Raw genomic sequence first — 19,676 nt, 5'->3', positions numbered from 1 at the left:
CTGACATGTTTGAAATGGGTCATTTTGTAATGAAGCATTTGGACCTACCCAGTCATCTTGTTGAAGCCAATACCTTGGCTTCTTTTATGAAACAGCTGGATGAGATCCTGGGATAGATTTGCTCCTAACTACCACACAAACTCCATAGGCCAAATGTAACTGCATAATTTTTTTAATTACAGACTTTCAATTTAATCAGTGTAAAGCCTTAACATTGTCAAAAAGAGGTCATTCTTGTACAGTTCCCTTTCCAGGGTGAGCACCATAGTTTATACAAGGTTATGTTGTGCCGGGGTTCGGCAAGTGCAGATCACAATTGAGAGCATAGAAATCATTTAACATTTACAATGTAGGAAGAGGATTCTGTGATGTATTTAAAATTTTGTTAACTGAGAAGAAAAACATTAACTTCATCTCAAGAACTCTCAGGGGCATTTTTAGAACCGTATTATTTAGAGAAAGCATGGCAGAATGTTCAAGGTTATACAGTTCTGCAGAGCACTGCAGTAACTAACAAAAGCAAATGTACATTCAGTTTAGGTTTTGAACAAAGGGGAAGCTCTTACATTTGGGTCAAAATTGGGCAGAAAAAGGTGCATTTTGCAGGTGCAGCTTTAAAGAGTTCATTAAAACAGTTTTCCCCCTTAATGTCTGTTTATCTGTTTCTGGGTTTCTCCCTCAGCCTTATAGTTGTATACTGTTCTTCCTGTTTACTTCCACATTTATCTCTGGGGAAAACAGGTGCCCAGACTTTTGTTTGTCGCCTTCTGAAAATAGAACAGTTTAGATAATTCTTCTAGAGTTTGTTTCACTCAGATTATAAATCTGGTAGGGCTATGGCAGATGATGAATGAGACAGTTCATAATGATGCATTTGTGCATTAGATGCGTTAGAGGTTCTCTGTGTGGGTGGCATTGTAGTGTAGTGGTCAGTGCTATTGCTCTGCAGTGCTGGGGTCATAGTTTCGATTCCTGGTGTGAAATCTGTGTGGAGTTTGGTTTGTGCGGGTTTCCCTCTGGCTTCTTCAGTTTCTTCCCACAGTTCGAAGAGAAACTTCTGTGAAATTGGCCTAGGTGTGAGTGTGTTTCTGTGTGTGCCCTAAGATGGAGTGGTGTGCCATCCAGAGTGTATCCAGCCTTGTGCCCGGTGCTTCCTGGGATAGGCTCCTGGGCCACCATGATCCTGAATTAATTAAGCGGTTATTGAAAATTATGCAATCATCGCTGTGCGCTACATCTGTTGTTTCTGCATTAAGAACTCCTCTAACAGGCGGTTTGCTTCCTGGTTGTGCTTTTTCCCCACTTGCTGCAGGTGGAGGTCTTTGATCTGCTGTTCGTCACGAGCGAGAGCAACTCTCGGAAGACCTACATAGTGCACTGTCAGGACTGCGCGCGCAAGGCCAGTGCAAACTTGGAGAACTTTGTGGTGCTAGAACAGTACAAAATGGAGGACCTGATGCAAGTCTATGACCAATTTACATTAGTAAGTGGAGGCATTAACATTTTTACTTTAATTTTATGATCGTCCACATTTTGAATATTCTGCCGTTTTATGTTGTACAGTGTAGTATTTGACACAATGTATTCAAACTGGAATGTGATTATGCCTGCCTCTGGACCTGTTACTAGTCTGGGATTAAGTCCCAATTTGTTTTAGGTAATTATATAAATTGCTGTTTAGGGGGAGAACCTACAATAGATTAGTGCCCCCTGCAGGATGAAGCAGGCACTCAGTTGGGCTAATGCTACAGAAACTGCAGCAGTGTATTTAGCCACTGAGGCTCATGAAAGACTTTAAATCACAAGCCTGTAGTTGAAAAGAAAAAGAAATCCTGCTACTTTACCTTAATATTCTCCCTGGCCATGTTTCAAAAGCCAGATCCTTTTAAAGAGTCACATCACACCACCATCCCTTAATCTGTTGTTCCTTTAAGATGGCTTAAAGATGTGAACCACATCTTCTACTAACAGCCATTGTTGAAGTCATCCTCAAAGACAGTGGCACCATAAAAATTTTGGTGTCATTGGACGTTAAAAATAAAGCCTTACTAAAACTGATGAATGCCAAATATAGTGTGGTGCCAGATCATTCAATTCTTTTGTTTTATACATAAAAATGGTTTTGTGACCCATGTACTGAAAACATAGCTATATTTAGGTATAAATATACTGAAATGTGTTTCTTTCCTCTTTCCCCCTAGGCTCCTCCATTGCCTTCATCTTCATCTTGACATTAACATTATTGTTCTGTGGACAATATATAAAGAGAAACATTTCTGATATTCAGGAAGTGACCCAGTTCTGCACCACTGGTTTCTGTAGCTATCCCATAAGGCTGCTGGCTGAAAGCTGTGTCTCTATGCAACCTTCCAAGTGCGGAGTGTCAACTGACTGGATGGGAGAGGGTGCTGCTCCTTTTCCAGGACAATTTATAGCTGTTTCAGCTGTACTTATATAAAAAAAGAATCAAAAAGGACAAAAAATATGGAAAAATGTTTTGTATATATAAATATCTGTCACAACTGGCAACATCACAGAAAGACTACTGACTTGACAACTTTCTCTTTTGTATTCTGTTTCTGGGCTGATCATCACCCTTTTTTCATTGAAGTTTTCCCTTAAAACGAGTACTAGCTTAGCTGGTCTTTTGTATGGTAGATAGAAATTTTGAGTCTCTTTGGGCAACAAAATATAAAAAAATTTTGTAATGTGAAGAGTTAGGTGAATATAATTTTTTACAGCTTTTATGTTTTCTCTGTCTTGTTATTTTGAAACCATGATGTTAATTTTTTTTGTTTCTTAGGTAAAAAAAAGAGAAAAAAGAAAAAAATAACAGCCAAGTCACAAAGATAAATGGGTTGCACATAGACTAAGGAATAAACTTCAAATTTGTGATTTTTTTGTTTCTAATCTTGATGTAAATTTACACTATTTATAAATACATATTTATTGCTTGAAAATATTTGTGGATGGAATGCTGTTATTTTTTCCAGAGTACCTGCCATTAAATTTTAAGGAGTTTTGTCATTTTAAGAACTACTCCTATTACGTTTTCTATATATAAATAAACTGCTTAGCAAGCATTGTACAGAAACTTACATTAAAATTGTTTTATTGTTTGAAGAGCATTTAATTAGTTGTTAAACTGTTAGTCTTTTTGTTATTTAAACCATCTTATTTTCTTATTTTCAAAATGATTAAACAAGACTGTATCTTACAACTTGCAATCTGACATTGTAGAAAATAGTTATAATGGTGTTACTTCCACCCTCTACTCTCACAGACACATCCATGCACTTTTGGTCTAGCCTAGATCATTTGATATATATGGTGATCATTTCAAGTATATATAGATCTCAGAGAGACTGAAACTCGTGGAATCTGTTCAAAGGCAGCAGAGAACATTGATCCCTGAGAAGTTAAGGTTCTAACCTTAAACTCTGAGACTGTCGTCTTTTTTGCCAATTATGTACTGGAATTGTGTATGTATTTCTCTGTGTATGCAAACAAAACCCCTGCATATAAATACACAAACTTATATTGGTGAACTGTATTGTGCGAATCTTCATGGTACTGTCCATGCAGATGTTATTGCAAGCAGCCCTGAAACGCCTGTCTCAGTCCGTTCTCCAACTTAAGACATCCGTCCAGAATACTGCAGAATTTTTTTCCTTTTTATGTAGTGACAGATTTAACAAAAATCGATTGTTACTCAAATCCTTCTCCTTCCTGTAGTTTAGGTTGAGGGAAATGGTTAAGACAAGGACAGAAGGGCCAGCTTCCTTAAACACCGGAACATGCCCTTTGATGGCACAGTTAGCCACTCGCTTAATGCAAGCCACAGTGAAAGATTTCAAGATTTATTTTTTATACCCGACTAAGTATTTTTGCAATGGACTTAATGATTGTTAGTGTTAATGAGTGTTTGTAACTGTGTCAGATCCAAACTTCCCAGGAAGAATGTATAACTTGCAGTAATAGTAATATTATGAGATAAAAGGCTGATATAATGCTGTACATAGCATTTGAGTGCGTATTTATTTTGTCAGGTGGCCAGTTGTGTTTTTTTTAATACCATCTACCATTTATCCACCCGCCCAAGTCAGAACTCTGGCGTCTAGTCGAGTGAGATGTCCTATGACAGGGTTCCAGCCCTGATCCTGGAGAGCTTCAATCCAGCCTTACATAAGTAGTCTATTTTAAAGAAAGGAGATTAATACTTCTTTAATTTATTGTTCAATTAAACAACCAATTTCCTCTAAGTCTGGTCCTTAGTGGCTTAAGGATTCAGTTTCAGCTGAGTTCTACCTAATTTAACTTGTCACCATCCTAATTGGTTGCAATTGTTTCAGGGCTTCAGAACTCTTTAGGCTACCTGTTAAATCTGGGACTGGATTAGGAAAGTCATCCAGAACTGGAGCGGATGTTCCCCAGTCTTATACAGTATGGATTCTATGTTGCAGAGAATGGGCCTTTATACACATTCCCAGAGGAAAAGGTTTTGGCTTCAGTCTTTATGACTCACATCTTCTGGAAGTGTTGCATCTTACAACACTCAGGTGGTCACTCTGGAAGAGAAGTAAGGGAAACAAAACTCTCTTTCTCTAGATCAACATCTATAGAAAGCCCCTTGCAAAAGTTGACCGATTGGACCGTGATTTCTTCAGGACCCTGCTGTAATAAAATGAGAATGTGCATCTAAACCTGTTCTTGCAGAACATTGTGGTGATTGTTAGCCTAGATTTGTTTTAATCACGTCAATGATTTGTGATTGCAGTTTCAGCCCGGGGACTCCATTGTTTCCAATTCTAATATTGCAAAGAGGTCAACCAGTCTGCAGTTGTGTTTTTCTTAACCCATTGACTTGTAGATGGGTTCATGGCAAATGTCCATTGTTAGGCTTGTTTGACAGTTTCCCTGACATTTAACACTTGTGAGGGAGGACTAATCCCCCTTTTCCAAAACCTGCTTTGTTGCAAGAGGTTTACGAAGGCTTTAGGAATACCAGGAGGGAGATAAGTCTTTGGTGCACTTCTGTATTCCACCAGGAAGCTCTTTTATGTATTGTGTTGCTGTTTAAATTGCTGATAATAAAATAATATTTTTTCTATTGATAACAGAAAAATGAGTGGCAAAGTATAGAAATTAATGTAGTTAAAGACCATTCACCAGTGGGGGGGAAGGTCAATCAATCGATAAACTGTCAGCATCTTGGTATGGTACTAAACCGAGAGCAGTGGGCTACCTACTGCTGGTCGATCTTTGCCTTTCCATTTTTTAAATGTTTTTATAAGGGAAGCAGGATGATTGTAATGTGTTTTCCATAATACTGAAATGAACCTTTTGTTACAGCCTCATCTGGCTAGAAACCATCATGGTTTGGCCTCATCTGTCTGGAAACAGGAAAATGCTTGCTAAACCATTTCTGCAGTGACGGAAATGCCCTCGAGGGAGGTTTCCAATGACTACAATGTCTTTTGGCTTTTGTTTCGTGTACCAATGTGAAAAATAAAATCCACATTAACAATAGAAATAGGGCGTTAGTGCCAGGATCCCAATTGGTTTAATCAGTAAAAAGCACTTGGAAGTACGTTTTTGAGCCCTATAGCCCAAGTAGGAGTAATCTGAACATTCACTATGGTGAGTTTCATTCAGAATGTTGGATTGATCCCATGTGAGGATGCATTAATTTTCATTGGAACTAGACTGGTGGAAAAAAGAAATGCAACACCTCCTCCTCCACACTCTGGCCCTCCCATCTGCGTGGAACAGGCTGAAGAGTGACTCATCCGTGAAGAGGAGCTGATGCCACTGCTGACGAGTCCATCACACCCTCCGTCTTGCCTAAGCCAGTCAGGTGTGATGTCTAGGAGGTGTGACAGCCCGCCTTGCTCTAAGGCCAGCAGCATGGAGCCTCACTGTCCTGTCACTGATGCGAGCATTGCGTCTGCCGGCAGTTTCAGCAGCAGTACAGGTGGCAGATCTGAAACGATCTCTCAGATGGACTAATCTGATGTCGGTCCTGCTCTGGTGTGGTCACTTGAGGATGACTGGATTTTGGACAGTCATCTGTCCTGCCGGTCTGCTGAAACCTCTGCAGTCGGGACACAGGAGTGGCACGTGACATGCCTGCCCGCAGCATGCTAATGGCCCTCTCCCTTGCTTTTGGCGACATCCGAGGCATTATGGAATGCCCAGCAAACTGACTAAGTGGGGCCTTTTTCTTGCAGTGACCTAAGCTTTGAATTAAGGCCTTCTTAAAGGTCTCCTGCTCATGCATTTGTTCCACCTGGACCTCGTTGGGTAAAAGTGCACCTAACAAGCTTTTGTTTGGCAAGTTGCAATGCCTCACTGCACAAGCTGTATTGCTGGTTAGAGGGTTTAAAACTTTTTGTGAAAGTACATATACTATAACTACAGTATTCTCATAAATTTTTTTTTCCATCAGTTCGGATAAACTACATACTGTATATCCCTGTTACTAATTCCTTTCGAATTGATGTTAATTTTAAAATTGTCACTTACCACTGTGCTTTACCAATTGCAATGATAATTACAATGACCAAAAGCACTAAGGCTTCAGTTTATTAGGTTTGGCTGGAATGAAAACTACCTGATGTGTGGGCTCCAGGACCAGGATTGGGAACCCCTGCCCTAGACTGCAGGTAACTGCTCTGCACCAAACGAGCTTTACACTTTCTAGGTTACAGAGGGGAGCAACATCACTTCTGTAACTTGCTGAAAACACTGGGCCCTGCAGCGTTTATGCAGAAGCCATCTTCTAGTAAGAGTGATGTCTTAGTACTTGAAATGGCAATGTTCCAAATTAAAATAGCGTGTATTTTTCATGTTAACTTTTTTTTTGCATGTGACTGCAAAAGGCTGTTGGACAGATTGCACCCAAAAGCTGCATGGCTTTGGTATTCTTCGTTCAGCCCAGCTCCTTGAAACATTTCCCTTCTCTCTTTGTGACTGCTGCAGATGTCATATTGGACAAGTCAGAGGTGACCACCATTTCAGAGTCCTGTTGGAACTCAAAAAGAAAGGTCCTGGGTTCAGGAACATTGTGAAGTAAGGCGCCTCTTTAAAAGCATTACCAGTGCTTTTTTCTCTTCATAATTCCCGTCTGTCTAGCATGTTGTCTACATTAACAGGTCTCTTGGTTCTTGGCACATATATCACCTCAGTGTTGCAAGAAATAACTTACCAGTTGTTCAAAACCCAGACGAGGATCCATTGTCTTTTTGTATATTTTAATTTTAAGCCCTGGAATGGCTATTGAATCGCCATAATGTGTTAGACGTTCTTCTTTTTCAAACAAGGATCAATCTGAGACCGTAATTACCGTCGTCTCACTTGTGTCCAGTACTTCTCGCTTTAACAATGACAATAACTGTTGTAAGTCTGATGGGCTTGTCGTGACTCAGAACTCACTCCCGTATCTGCATTCCGGGTATCTGTAACTAAAGTGCTGATTGCAAGGCCGCAGGGGTCTCAAGAGGCTCATGAGAGTGTTGGCTGCCTTTATGATGCTCCTGTCCAAAAGCGTCCTATCCGCGCAGATGTGCAACAGGCTGCTTATGTCCTTCTGGCGGGATCCAGTCGGATTGTCGTTGGAAATCAGCAGCTTGGGCAGAATGTCTCTGCAGATGAGGAGCACGCTTTGGGCGTCTCTGACTGTGCGGCAAGGCGGGGGCCTCCTGCAGTTTAAATTCAAGCACGAGAAGACATCTGTGTAGTTCTCCTGCTGCACGGCACCGTCCAGGAACCCTGCAGTCAATAAGGGAAGTGCTACTTGTAAATCGCTGAAATGCTCACCGCCATTAAGTGACTTGGGAGATGCACTTGGCAAAATGCTCGGAGTTTATTTTTCTGGGAATCTGGGAGCAAAAGACATGCAATTCTGTAAGGGGAAACTGCAACTTATCATATTAACGTCCCCCGTTTTGAATCGAAAAAAGGTGGAGTTTTTCCTCACGATTACAATGATGTCTATGTTGTCTTTATCACCATTACACAGTTTCATCTCGGGTTAAAAAATAGTTACAGGTTTCAAAAAGGATTTTCTGGTGAGAACTATAAAAATCCAAGTTTGCCCATCTAGTTTTGCTAGCAACTCATGTGTAGGTGGGTTTCATCTCTGAAATTCTTAGAGAAAGTTATGATGCAAGTTGAAGGTCAGTAGGCTACTCTAAGCAGAACAAGGATGAATGGGTTCCTGTATAGTTATTTGTGACCTGCAGCTCATTATTTCGAAAAAAAAAAACACTTTCACTACACTTTATTTGATAGTTTCCTCCTTTAGTAAGGTCTCCTCATCACATGCTCCAGAAATTATAAAGCTGCAATGTTTAAGCATTTTACTCCAACCTCTGAACCTTGGAAATGTATAAAGTAATGAGTCAGTGAAAGGTTTGAAAGGTATATGGATGCCGTATTAACAGTGCATATAGTAGGAAGAGCTCCTTTGAGTAACAACTCATCCATCAGATTGTGTATTTCCACAGGAAACCAATCTTCTCAGTATCTTGGATTAATTGGTTACACTGCACTAAGAAGGGCATTGTTAATGGTTTAGAGGGATGTTTTTGGTAGTGATTTGTTCTACTTATTTTCTAGTGGCGATAGGGAAATCAGTGTGAGTGCATCTCATTTGTGAAGAATTAAATGTGAAAAATGCAACTGCACTGATGATCCCACATTTTTCTGTGTCTTTCCAGGTTAGGGAGTTCCTCCACTGGATTGAAGACTTATCTCATTCTCAGGAGCCCATATCAGTATGAATTCCTGTGGCTGTACAATTGAATATTGATGAGCTTTACAATGAAACAGTCCTTGAAATTAATGTTGATCTGGGCTTTCCTGGCACATTGAAGAAGATGGTGTAAAATGAAATTATTGTAAAAGTACTTAATCAGAAACAAGTAGAGTGGATAGTATGAGCTGTGTTTAAAAGAAGAAAATTGAACACTCAAAAATGCCACAGCATCCTGATTTGCAATATAAGCTGCTGTTCAAGTTAGTAGGTAGGAAAGAAGCAGGAGGGAGGGGGTTAATTATACATTGTGTCTCTTCATGTTTGATATCTCCAGCTTTAGCACAGCTGTTTAAAATCCCAGTGCTGGAGGGACTGTAACACTACCCCTGCAGGGACCTGTTAATTTTTTGTTCCAACCTCGCTATCTAGTCCTCAGGAGACCTACCACTTCTGTCCAGGCCTGCAAATGTACACTCTGAATCAAATCAAGAGCACAAAACAGACATTTCGTTTTCCAGTTTAGAGAACCATTTAGGATAGCCGCATACATGACAGCTCAGGGAACACGAAGACCCTGCACCCATGTGGAATAGGTATTGAAGGCCACTGCATCAGATTGGTTGTTCTGGAGGCTGTGTGTTAATTCACAATGGAAGAAAACCTTGACTTCAGCTCCTGTTTGAAGCACTACCAAGAGGATCAAGAGCAAAATCGCTAAAGAAATCATTTGGTTTGTGCAGGTAAGTCTGTACCTACGAGCCTTCTTAATAATTTTTGCAGCCATTTCAGTCTGTTTTTCAATCCTTAACACAGCCAGTTACAGGTTTAAGAGCTTCTGTAACTCCTGTCAACCATGGGTAAAAGCTTATGGTGGGCAACCATTTTTCAACACAAAGCTAAATCTGAAAAAGAGGAGTCTGAGTTCAAGCTGCTTACCTTCCTGCTTGTCGATGACCCCTATGGTGCTGGCATCTGTGATGAACAGCCTTCCATCCTCAAAAGTGCCAAACATGTCCTCACTGACGCTGGTGTAGTACAGGACATAGTTAAAGCCATTGGTCCTCAGAGACTGGGTGATGCTCAGCAGCTGATAAGCAACGTCTGCTCTGGCCTCGAATGCAGCGCTGTAGAACTGCTTTATGGGGTTCGTGCTGGTGGTTACTATCACTCTTCCACAGGAGCCATAGTATTTTGGAAAAGGCCATCCCTCTGATCCGGGAAAAATCTGATCATTAAGCAGAAGAAGTATAGGCCAAGTCAGGAAGGGGTAAAGATATTCCGAGGCATTTCTCTACCTCAGATTTTAAAGTCATCGAGTCAGGCGAGTGCAATCCAGCAGGTTTTTCTGTTGATGGTTTAGAAGTCCAAAATTTGTCTTGTCTTATTTTTTTAAATAGGAGATTTTGTAGTTTACTTAACATAGCAGGTACTTTTGAATGAAGCAAATTCTGTTAGGTTTTGTTTCTATAGCTGGATATTTTACCAGAGCTGAAGTACCTTCCTAGCAAGAACAAGAGCTGTGTCCCACCTGGGATTTGAACCCTCAGCCTTCCAAGTACTGGTCCAGAGGCCTGCCCACTATTCTACACTGTTGCCTTGAGGATGTTATGGTGCTGTTTGCTACAGTATTTTAAAAACCGTAGTTGTTTTGAAATGTTCTTATCTTCACATGTAAGGACAAACCAAAGACCATTTCTCTAGCAGCTACTTATAGACAATATTAAACATCCTCAGGCCAGTCCTGATATTCTAGATCTCTCCATTCCTTAAAGAAGAACTGCACTGCTATTTTTATATTTGTTTTTTTCCAGGTATGCACAGTACCATGTTCTGCGATTCAGAATGGTGGAAAAAAAACGTCTGATGACGTGAAGCAGCTTATTACAAGCAGGTTTTTGAACACGCCTCTTTCAATATTTCTTTTGGAAATATTTTCACTTCAAGACGGTTGATAAATGGAACTTACTTGTTAGCTCTGCATGCAGATCATGTTGGAAAGTTTCTGCAGTGAAATGTCTGCTGCACAACCTCTACTTATTTGTTTTATATTGCATTCCATTAGTCATTACAGTAACTAGTGAGCAGGAAGGGCCGCTTCACGTCACAATTCTCATGAACTCTTGCTCTCTCCTGTGCCGAGACCAGGGGTTTGCGACACCATGGCGACTTTCCAATATTTTCACAAAGTTCACGTGTTTGTGCTTAAATCGAAATCTGTACATTTTTTCCTAACCATCAATGAATTTATTTTGTTAACGATATTTAGTAACTGGTCTTAGAAATTGGAACTGCAGTTCCCCTTTAAAATCGTGTTTTTGATGCCTGTGAATATTGAACCAAGGAAAGATTAAGACACCTGTCTGAATCACACATCAGTATTAAGTCAGTTGGATATTCACTGTCATCATGCTGCCGCTGGTGGCAGGTGTTTTTATTTCTGTTATTGTCTGGATGTTTAAAATGGCCTCATGAGTGCCGCCCTCCTACCTGTAACATCAGGGGATGCTGGTTGACGGAGAGGGTGTAGAGCAGTCTGAGTTTATCCCGCTCGGCAAAATGCTTCATTTGAACGCTCCCCGCATCTGAAACTTCTGCGTAGCGCCGCACAATGCGATCCAGGAGCCGCTGGGAGGTACAGCGCAGCATGGGACTGGTCAAACCCTGTGGACAGACACCTCAGGCTTGAGCCCTGCTGCTTACCTCATTAAGCCACCTCAACTGTGGAAACCACACAAGTGCTTTATAGCAGAGAACAGGTGGCAGACCCTGGTTCTGGGAGTCTGGACTGTGCTCTGTAGCCTTTATGTCCTTCTCTTCTAAGACAAGGGTCCTGTCACCATAGCTGTGGACAGTTTTGGGTGGTTTCTTGTTTTTTGGTTTGATCCAGCTGAACTGATGATGACTTAATTGGTACACTAATTAGTAGGCTTCTTTATTTTCTAGGTCGCTTCGGATTGGCCTTATTTAAAAGCTGATCTCCAGGAGCTGGGTAGTAGGCCTCTTTGGAGGGGGTGGGTGTCACCTCTTCTAAGTCTGCAGGCAGGTAGGTTTGGAGTTCTCACTTTCAAACCACTGCACTAAACATGGGCTCAGGTGGACATTTTTGTAACCCTTTCTTCAAGGCTGGGGCTTTAAAAGATCTTAATTCAAAAACTTTGATTCATAGTCCAGTGCTTACAAAACATCAAGGCCTGGAGCCAGCAGCTAAAGCTGGACAATGAATAAGATGACACTAGATAAGTAACCGAGTGGTCAGGGTGGAAGTGACTCCCCTGTTCTCAAGGGGTGCCCACTTAACCTCTCCTAGATATCTCACATTTCTAACTGGGACTCAGGCATGAGTCAGGCTGCAGCTTACCATTTACTCCGTCGCATCCTGTACTTTCTATAAAACAGGCTGCATGTAGAATCGATCAGAATCCTGTATTCTTGGAAAGGATCTTGTTTCTTCCTATTCTTCCATATTCCCACACATCCAGGAATAATGTTATCACTTTATATTGCTTACTGGTACAAGTGGGTAAATACGCTATCAGTTACTTTCTGTTTTATATTTAGAATTCATTCAGGAGGATTTGGAGGATTTTTTAACTTTGAGTGTTTTCTGTCAATCAAATACAGTACATTATGATTCCATATTGAAACACAATAAAATATTTTTTAAAAGGGGGGTGAATACTTTTGAGTGACAAAGAGCAGAGACATTTGAGCTGATCTACATCATCATCAATGAGTAGGTAAGTAAGGTCCCCTTTTCAGGCCATAAAGGCCCATGGGGGAATGGTGGGCAAGAGCCACCATTTTTCTCAACCATCCAACACTGGAAGTAGAGGTAATGTGGTCAGAATCACGCTCCAGCCGGCCTATTACCTCCAGAAGGATTAACCTCCGGTGCTCATTTGGAAAGCAGGCAGAGTGGACCTGGGAGCTGTCTGGAAGGAGTTAGAGCAAGCTTCATCAATCACTTGCCCCTACCTGGGATTGAACCCAGGACCTTCCAGTCAGGAGCCAGATGCCCTTGTCGTCTGAGCTACCAGAGCTCCGTTATCAATGAGTTAGCGGTACTTTTACAAAGACAGATGCTGGAGGCCGTTCACAGCTTGTTAGATAATAGCCTTTTCCCAGGGTGCAGTGTGTGCAGTACTGGCAATATTCAGGCTATTCTGCCGACAAGTTGGAGTCGGGTCCTCTGAGGCGAGGCGTTTCTCTGGACGCTGGAGACTCCGCTGGCTTGGGAGATGGGGGTTCTTGGGCGCTCACCTGGACCATGTGGGGCGTGAGCAGGCTGGAGAGGACCCAGCTCTGGAACCTCTTGGTGTTCCTCAGCACGCCCTCGATGCTGCACGAATGGCGCTGGCCGGCTGAGCTGCAGATCTTGAGGTCCGAGGCCTCGTGTTTGTGATGGGGCATCATGCGGGAGATGAAGACTGGCCTCCAGGACTCCGAGTCGTCGGTGTAGTTCCCCTGGTAGCTATTCTTGTAGGTAAGGGGCAGCTGCAGCCTGGGGGACAGCCACCTTTCAAATCTGATGGGGAGTGTCGAAATCTGCACTGAGCTGACCGCAACAAATACAGAACAAGTGCAACACAAGGCCAAGAGCAGACCAACAGACATTCTTATACCACCGGGTCTCATAAAGTGGCCATAAGCTTGAACTTTATTGCCATATGTAACCTGTACATGTACTGGTACAATGGAATTCTTACTAACAGAAAGTTCCTCGATTGTTAAAAAAGTGCAGACTGTGCATCAAGACAATATACAAAAAAACAGTAGACAATGTAGAATTAAACAAGTAAACCATTTGAATGTAAACAATGCAGACGTAAACGTTAAGTGCAGATGTGCAATAAATTATAGAAGAAATTGTAATGAGGTAGAAGGTGTAGGTGTGGTCCAAGGGGCATGGCCAAATGTGTTCATGTGTTCGCCAATCGCACTGCCTGTGGGTAGAAGCTATTGAAGAATCTGGTGGTAAGTCTCAGTATGCACTTGTATCTCTTGCCTGAGGGCAGTGGGGTGAAGAGCTCATGCCCAGGGTGGTCTAAAAAAAGACCCCAAATGAAATTGTTATACTTGCTTTACCACGTCTGTCTCCTATACCTTCCGTGAGAATGTACTCCTAAACGGAAAACACGAAAAGTACATTTTTGTCTAAACTGAGGGGGACACGGATTGCTTTTATTAAAAACAAGTGAAATCGAATAGCATTAGCCTGAATTTCCTTCTCTCCAGAAAAGGAAGCAAAGGGCAGCCGACTACAAATATCTGAACAGGCATAAAATAATCTAAACGGACCGGATGGAATGGAAATGGTACCAGAAATCAACCCAGTAGACCTTCAGAAGGGATGTGCCCTGATCAGGTCTAAGTGTTGAAAAGAAAGGAATCTGCCACAGGGCAGATGAGCAAGGTTTTCAGCACTACTACCAGGTGCGGCATGAATCATCAGATTAGAGGCTACAAGCTGTCAAAAGCTGTTCTCGCATTTCGGTGAATTCAGGAACTGTGTGCAGCCTCAAAACAAATGGAGCACAGGGGGCTGAGAACGCAAAATGCGGCCACATGCATGGAAACACATTTCATTCTCTAAAAACTTGAGTTTTCATCCTGTATCATTTAAGTATCTGGCAATAATAGTCAGTGAAATGCTTTGGGTTAAAGTGTTCATTTTCTGCATGACCTCAGTGATGGGCTGACACCTGTGTCTAATGTGAGGATCCAGTGTTGTACCCAGACAGCGGTAGTGCCTGTGGAGATGGTCAATTCTGTTGGAGATGTCTTTTTCAAAGACTTTCTCGGGGTGACGGGTCTGATCGAGGCAAGGAGGCGTTTGGTAACGGCATGTACGCGGTCAGTGGTAATTGTGGAAAATAACCCTGCGACTAGAAGAGCAGGCACATTTCATAATGTGACACTCAGCAGTTCTGTCACACTCCAGTGATGACTGGGTGATAACTCCAGTGTCCAGGCTAAATTCAACCTTAGGTCTGCACTGTCCGGCCTCTCTGATTGAACCAGGAAGCAGTTTCTAGCTCCTCCACCTTATCTGGTGTGTTATGGTGGCTGTCTTGTGTGATCCAGGTGAGGCCCCACTTCCTGAAGTACAGAATGAAGTGGGTCTACTCCAATATCTAAAATGCTTTAGGATCCTTTGGGTATAGAAGTGTATTACAAGGTTATATTCTTGTTGTGTCACTGTGAAATCATGTTTTCACATGTGACATTCCCTGCACAAAGAGAAACTGAGTGCAACATACAGCAGTGTTATCATCCTATGTTCCCACAACTGCACCTTGAGTGAGGCATAAAGCAATGCCATCTGTACTAACGCTGGAGTTGAGCTGTATACTCTATTTCTAGGTCAGGACTGCCCTTCTTCATACTGCTCAGCACTCTACGTTTTTAGTTGCATGAACATCCTGTTGCCAATTCTTGATCTGTGCCAAAGGCTGAGCATTACATGAGGAATTAAGGAGCAATTAAATTATTGGGCCCCACTTTTTTTAAAGTAAAATCAAAACCTAGCCCCTTATACATCTTAAATTATTTTTCCTTTTTTTATGCCACTACAGCTACAGGTTTCCTAGTATTTAAAAAGAAAGCATGCCAAGAGGGGTTTTGCTGGGTGATTTTCCAGTGTTTTACACGAGAGGAGGACGTAAAATTGCATAATTACATCATAAAGGGCAAAGAGCCATGGGATTTCCACTGCAACCTGGAAATCTTCCTTGATTTCAGGTGAACTCCCAGCAACAGCAAAAGTTTCATCTGACAAAGTTTCATCTGTGTTTGCTTTGTCTTAGGTAATATTTATTCTTGGGTTATATTTTTAAATTTTTCCAGCTTCCCACAATCTTAGTTTGGAAACAATATGGACAGGCCTTGGTACAGAAAAATTGTTTCCATTTCACCTCAGCTGTACTCTTCCATTTTCTTTGTTTTGTTGAAATAGTGCGGGCAATATTTTTAAATCACAATGGAGTTTTGCTTGGTACTCATGCTGCTGAGATCTTTAGGTTATCTTATGCTGAGAGCCTTTGTGCTGGTGGGAGAAATGGCTTTGCTGTGCAGTTTTCAGTGCTGTGCAATATTTTGATGTTGATAGATTCTCTCTTAGTGTTTGAAAACAGAGAGAGAACACAGTGGGCACTTTATAATTTTTGAAGAAGTCAGAATAGGTTGAGTGGATCTGCGAATCTAATACCCTCACTGATTTCACCCATAAAAGCACCCAAAAATCCAGATAATTTGGAATTGTCTGGGCTTTCCCAATTACGTTGCTTTGAATATGATTTTAGTGCTTCATCATTGTGTACAAAATACAACCAGATACGTTTGTCCTGACATCAGTTCTACTTTATGTATAAAGTCATGTAGCAATTCTAGTTCATTTTAATGGCAGAGCACTGTGAATAAATTTTGGTTGAATTCCTTTGCCAAACCTGTCCAAAACGACAGCATAAAATGACAGACTTGTAGGAATGAGAATTATAGATATCTTTCTGCTCTGATCAGTTAAGAAACTGGACTAAATTTGTGAGACTAAAATCCCAGTAACTGACAATATCCACCCACAGATGAGATTTCTGTCTTTTGAAAATAAAGTTTGTTTTCAGCAGAAAGCATTCAGGATTGCTGCCAGCACCTTCACCTCTGCACTTCGCTTGGGTGTTCAAAAGCTGCTCGGCAGTGTTTCAGAAGACACACTCACTGCAGTTAGTTCTTTCTAGTTTTAAAAGGCTTCTATCTTCTCACACACTTTGGTTTAAACCTTTTGCCCAAGTATTACAGAATGCAGCATTCATTCTGTCTGAACTGTGTATTCCCTAAGTCATTTGGTAAGTAACTTCACAAAAAGGGGGCTGTGTATAATGAAATTATTTCGTCTTGAGAAAGATTTTTTTTAACAGAACAAAAATGCTTGCTGCCTTAAAGGTGGCTTGGCATGCTGTGTCACAAATGTGGAGTGAATCCTAACTGAACCCCAGCAGTAAGACAAGGTAGAAAGAAGAGCAGTGTGTCAAAGACTTTATTGACCTACCTGATTTCTTCTTTGAAGAATTTTTTGCAGATGGATGTACCGGCGCATGCGTTGCATTTATCCAAGCCCAGAAAGCTCCTGCCAAAGCTGTAGAGAGGCTTTCTGTGAGCGGGGGGCGCAGGAGAGTTGGACGGTGAAGCCGCCACTTCTGTCCAGCTGATCAAGCTTAGACCCCACAGCAGCGCCCACAGCCCCCGGGCCCCAACTGGACACATGGCTCCGAATGTGCAGGATCCCCTGTGATGTGTCAAAAACAAGCAGACAGCCCCAGGCTAGTGAAGGCCCAGCACGATCTGGCATGGAGGACTTCAGCTGCTGTCCAAGCGAGCATACAAGCATCTGACTCCTCCCTAAGTTCACTTCACCCCCCGTTGGGGTCCTCAGGCTGTGAGGAAATACATGGAGGATGCAGATAACTCCGCTGCCGTGGCAACGCTTCCTCACCCCACAGATGTTTGTGACCACTTTCATGGGTCCCACCCTCTCGCTACACCGTCGAGATAAGAGGAGGAGCACAAAGATGGGATTTCCTTTCGGCTGTGCCTGTGAGGGACACTGTGAAAAGTGGTTGGGAAGAAACACCAGCAGTTGCACAAGTCAGAAAGGACTCTCGACATCCCTCTTCCCTACTTTTGTTTTGACTTGTTCCATCCGGTAGCTTGCCCTGCTCATCCGTCTTCTCGGAGTCCACAAAGTTTCTTGATGCCGCAATCCCGTGGCAGAAAACAGCAATATGAAGAAAATAATATGAAGATGAAGGAAGTGAGAACTGAAAAAAAAAGACACTGGGGGAAAACAGCGCACTTCTTCATAGGAAGTGTTCAGAAATGTTTCATTTTACAGCTTGATGAAATATGGAAGATGAATGCCAGAACATTTATTAATACCACTAACTGTATTGTTGAAATAAAAGAGAAAGTGAAGAGAGAGGAAGAGTAGTATTGAAGCAGTGTTTCGCCCATTTAAGGATACAAGAGGCAGTGCAAGTTGCAGGCTGAATGAGTCACACCCATAATCCAAGTCGAGGTTATTTCCCATTGGTGGGAATATTGATAGTGTAGCAGTCATCAACAAAAAGAGCATCAAACCCAGACCAAACTACATCAATAAGTCTTACTTCTGCTAAAAGTAGCATTATGAAAACTACAATTAGCACTAATCCAGGGGATCCTGTCAATGAATGCAGAACTTTGGCAAATAGTCAGCAACATTTCTATTTAGAAATGTTATATCTCATATAATTATTAAATTATAGTTCTTTCAATCAACAGCACTAATGCATAAGCATAGGATAAAGTATATTTAGATTTTCAGAATTAATCTTGCCAAATCCAGATATTGATTCTTTTTTAATTGATCTATTTAATATTTGTAGATCCTTCTTTCAAGAAGGATTAGTCATGAAAAATGAAAGAATTTGTCTGGAATAGAAACCATTGAATATGGGGGGAACAAACTTTCCCTTGTGCTGGGTAATATTACTCCTAGGTGTTTGAGAACATCATTATTATTATCTTTATTTCATAGAACATCTTTACAGACATTACCAAGGCACTGTGAATAAAGACTAAAAACGGTAAACACCAAAAAAGAGTAGGAATTTTACAATTTCAAAGAAACATTTTCTGGGAAAAACATTCCCTGTTTATTTTTGTACGGTAAGTGTACTCCACAATCTCGGTGCAAGGATACACAGAAAGTCCTATGTAACTCAAAGCCGGGAGCCTGATCTTGAGGAAAGACGTGAGACTTGTGTCAACGGCACAATGACAGTAAATCTGGACAAAAACAGTGATTTATGGCAGAAAAGCCATTCAAAACTTTGAAGGTAATGGGCGGAACTTTAAAGTCAATTCTGGACTCAGCTAGAAGCCAGTGCCGATATTCATGCACAGCAGTAACATGGGCCTTAGTCTGTGACTCACTGTAGTTATGAATTTAGCTGCTGAACTATGAACAGTTTGTTCAGTTGTAGTGCAGAAACCCCTGCAGGAGGGGTATTTCAGTAATTCATTCAGTAAGTGACAAGGGTGTAAACTATTCTATAATTTTTATAATAGAACAAGAACAACAAAGATATGTTCTAAGCATGAGATTCAAAAGTGAGATGCTGTGAGTTTTCATTCTATTGTGACAAACCTGAAATGTGCCTCATACGTAGCTATGCTCAAACAACTGGATTTCAAAAGTAAATGTGATGATGGCATCACCTCATTTTTGCTGTACGTTAATCTCTTGAAGCATCCAAAATCTGACATTGGGTTTACTGTCAGTTAGAACTGAAGCAGCAATTGTCAACTTTGGTTTATGAAAATAGCACAGATTAAGACATTTTACCACAATAGGGGAAATAGGAGTGTTGTTTAATGCAAAACGGAAGTGGCAAACTAAGAAAGTATTTCACAGCGCAGGACCCAGAAGTAAAACTATTGTTGTACCAGTAAAAAAACATTTGCATTTTTTTCACATTTCCACTACACCTTCCCTGTTTTTGTGTATGCTTCAAATCTGCCTTTTTTCTCTCGGGAACACAGGATGGGGGACCTGTAATGGCCATAGAAACCTAAAAATAATCAGAACCAAGGGAATCTAAGACAGCTCTTCTGTTTCAGGAAACGAAAAATGGTCATCAGAGTAAAGATCTGAACTTCCTGCACCAAAGCAGACTTTGTCTCCCAATACCCTGCACAAATCCAGTGTCGCAGGGAGTATTGGCAATGTTGTTTATCATCTGGCTTATTCTGAAATTTGAAATGTGCTGTGGCTGTCTGTTGTAACTTCTGCATTGGCACACAATAAAGAGATCTTTAGCAGAATGAAATAAAACTGAAAAAGCAGAAGTGTTTCAGTAACCTTAAGTAATCTCTGTAAAAT

At 41.4% G+C, this 19,676-nt stretch overlaps 2 protein-coding genes across 5 annotated transcripts in view; one reads left to right on the top strand and one right to left on the bottom strand.

Annotated features, from left to right (window-relative positions):
• kdm6a (lysine (K)-specific demethylase 6A) overlaps window positions 1–2,962 on the top strand; it is a 104,432-nt gene extending 101,470 nt beyond the window's left edge. For all 4 annotated transcript variants that reach the window (XM_006638883.3, XM_015363377.2, XM_015363376.2 and 1 more), the window contains 2 exons: window positions 1,313–1,483; window positions 2,202–2,962. In XM_006638883.3, coding sequence (XP_006638946.2) covers window positions 1,313–1,483; window positions 2,202–2,231 — 201 coding nt within the window. In that variant the 3' untranslated portion in view covers window positions 2,232–2,962. The remainder of the gene's footprint in view (window positions 1–1,312; window positions 1,484–2,201) is intronic.
• Window positions 157–17,951, bottom strand: dipk2b (divergent protein kinase domain 2B). Its single transcript, XM_006638934.3, has 5 exons — window positions 16,803–17,951; window positions 13,019–13,283; window positions 11,246–11,419; window positions 9,695–9,983; window positions 157–7,770 (listed from the first exon to the last, which is right to left on the bottom strand). Exons 1-5 carry the CDS (start codon window positions 17,015–17,017, stop codon window positions 7,424–7,426), a joined length of 1,290 nt encoding a protein of 429 aa, XP_006638997.1. The 5' UTR covers window positions 17,018–17,951; the 3' UTR covers window positions 157–7,423.
• Between the last annotated feature and the right edge of the window lie 1,725 nt (window positions 17,952–19,676).

This window comes from Lepisosteus oculatus, chromosome 15 (genome assembly GCF_040954835.1).
Source record: "Lepisosteus oculatus isolate fLepOcu1 chromosome 15, fLepOcu1.hap2, whole genome shotgun sequence".
In the NCBI taxonomy this organism is placed as follows: Eukaryota; Metazoa; Chordata; class Actinopteri; order Semionotiformes; family Lepisosteidae; genus Lepisosteus; species Lepisosteus oculatus.
Note: the sequence above shows the minus strand (reverse complement) of the source record. Positions and strands in the feature narration are given on the sequence as shown.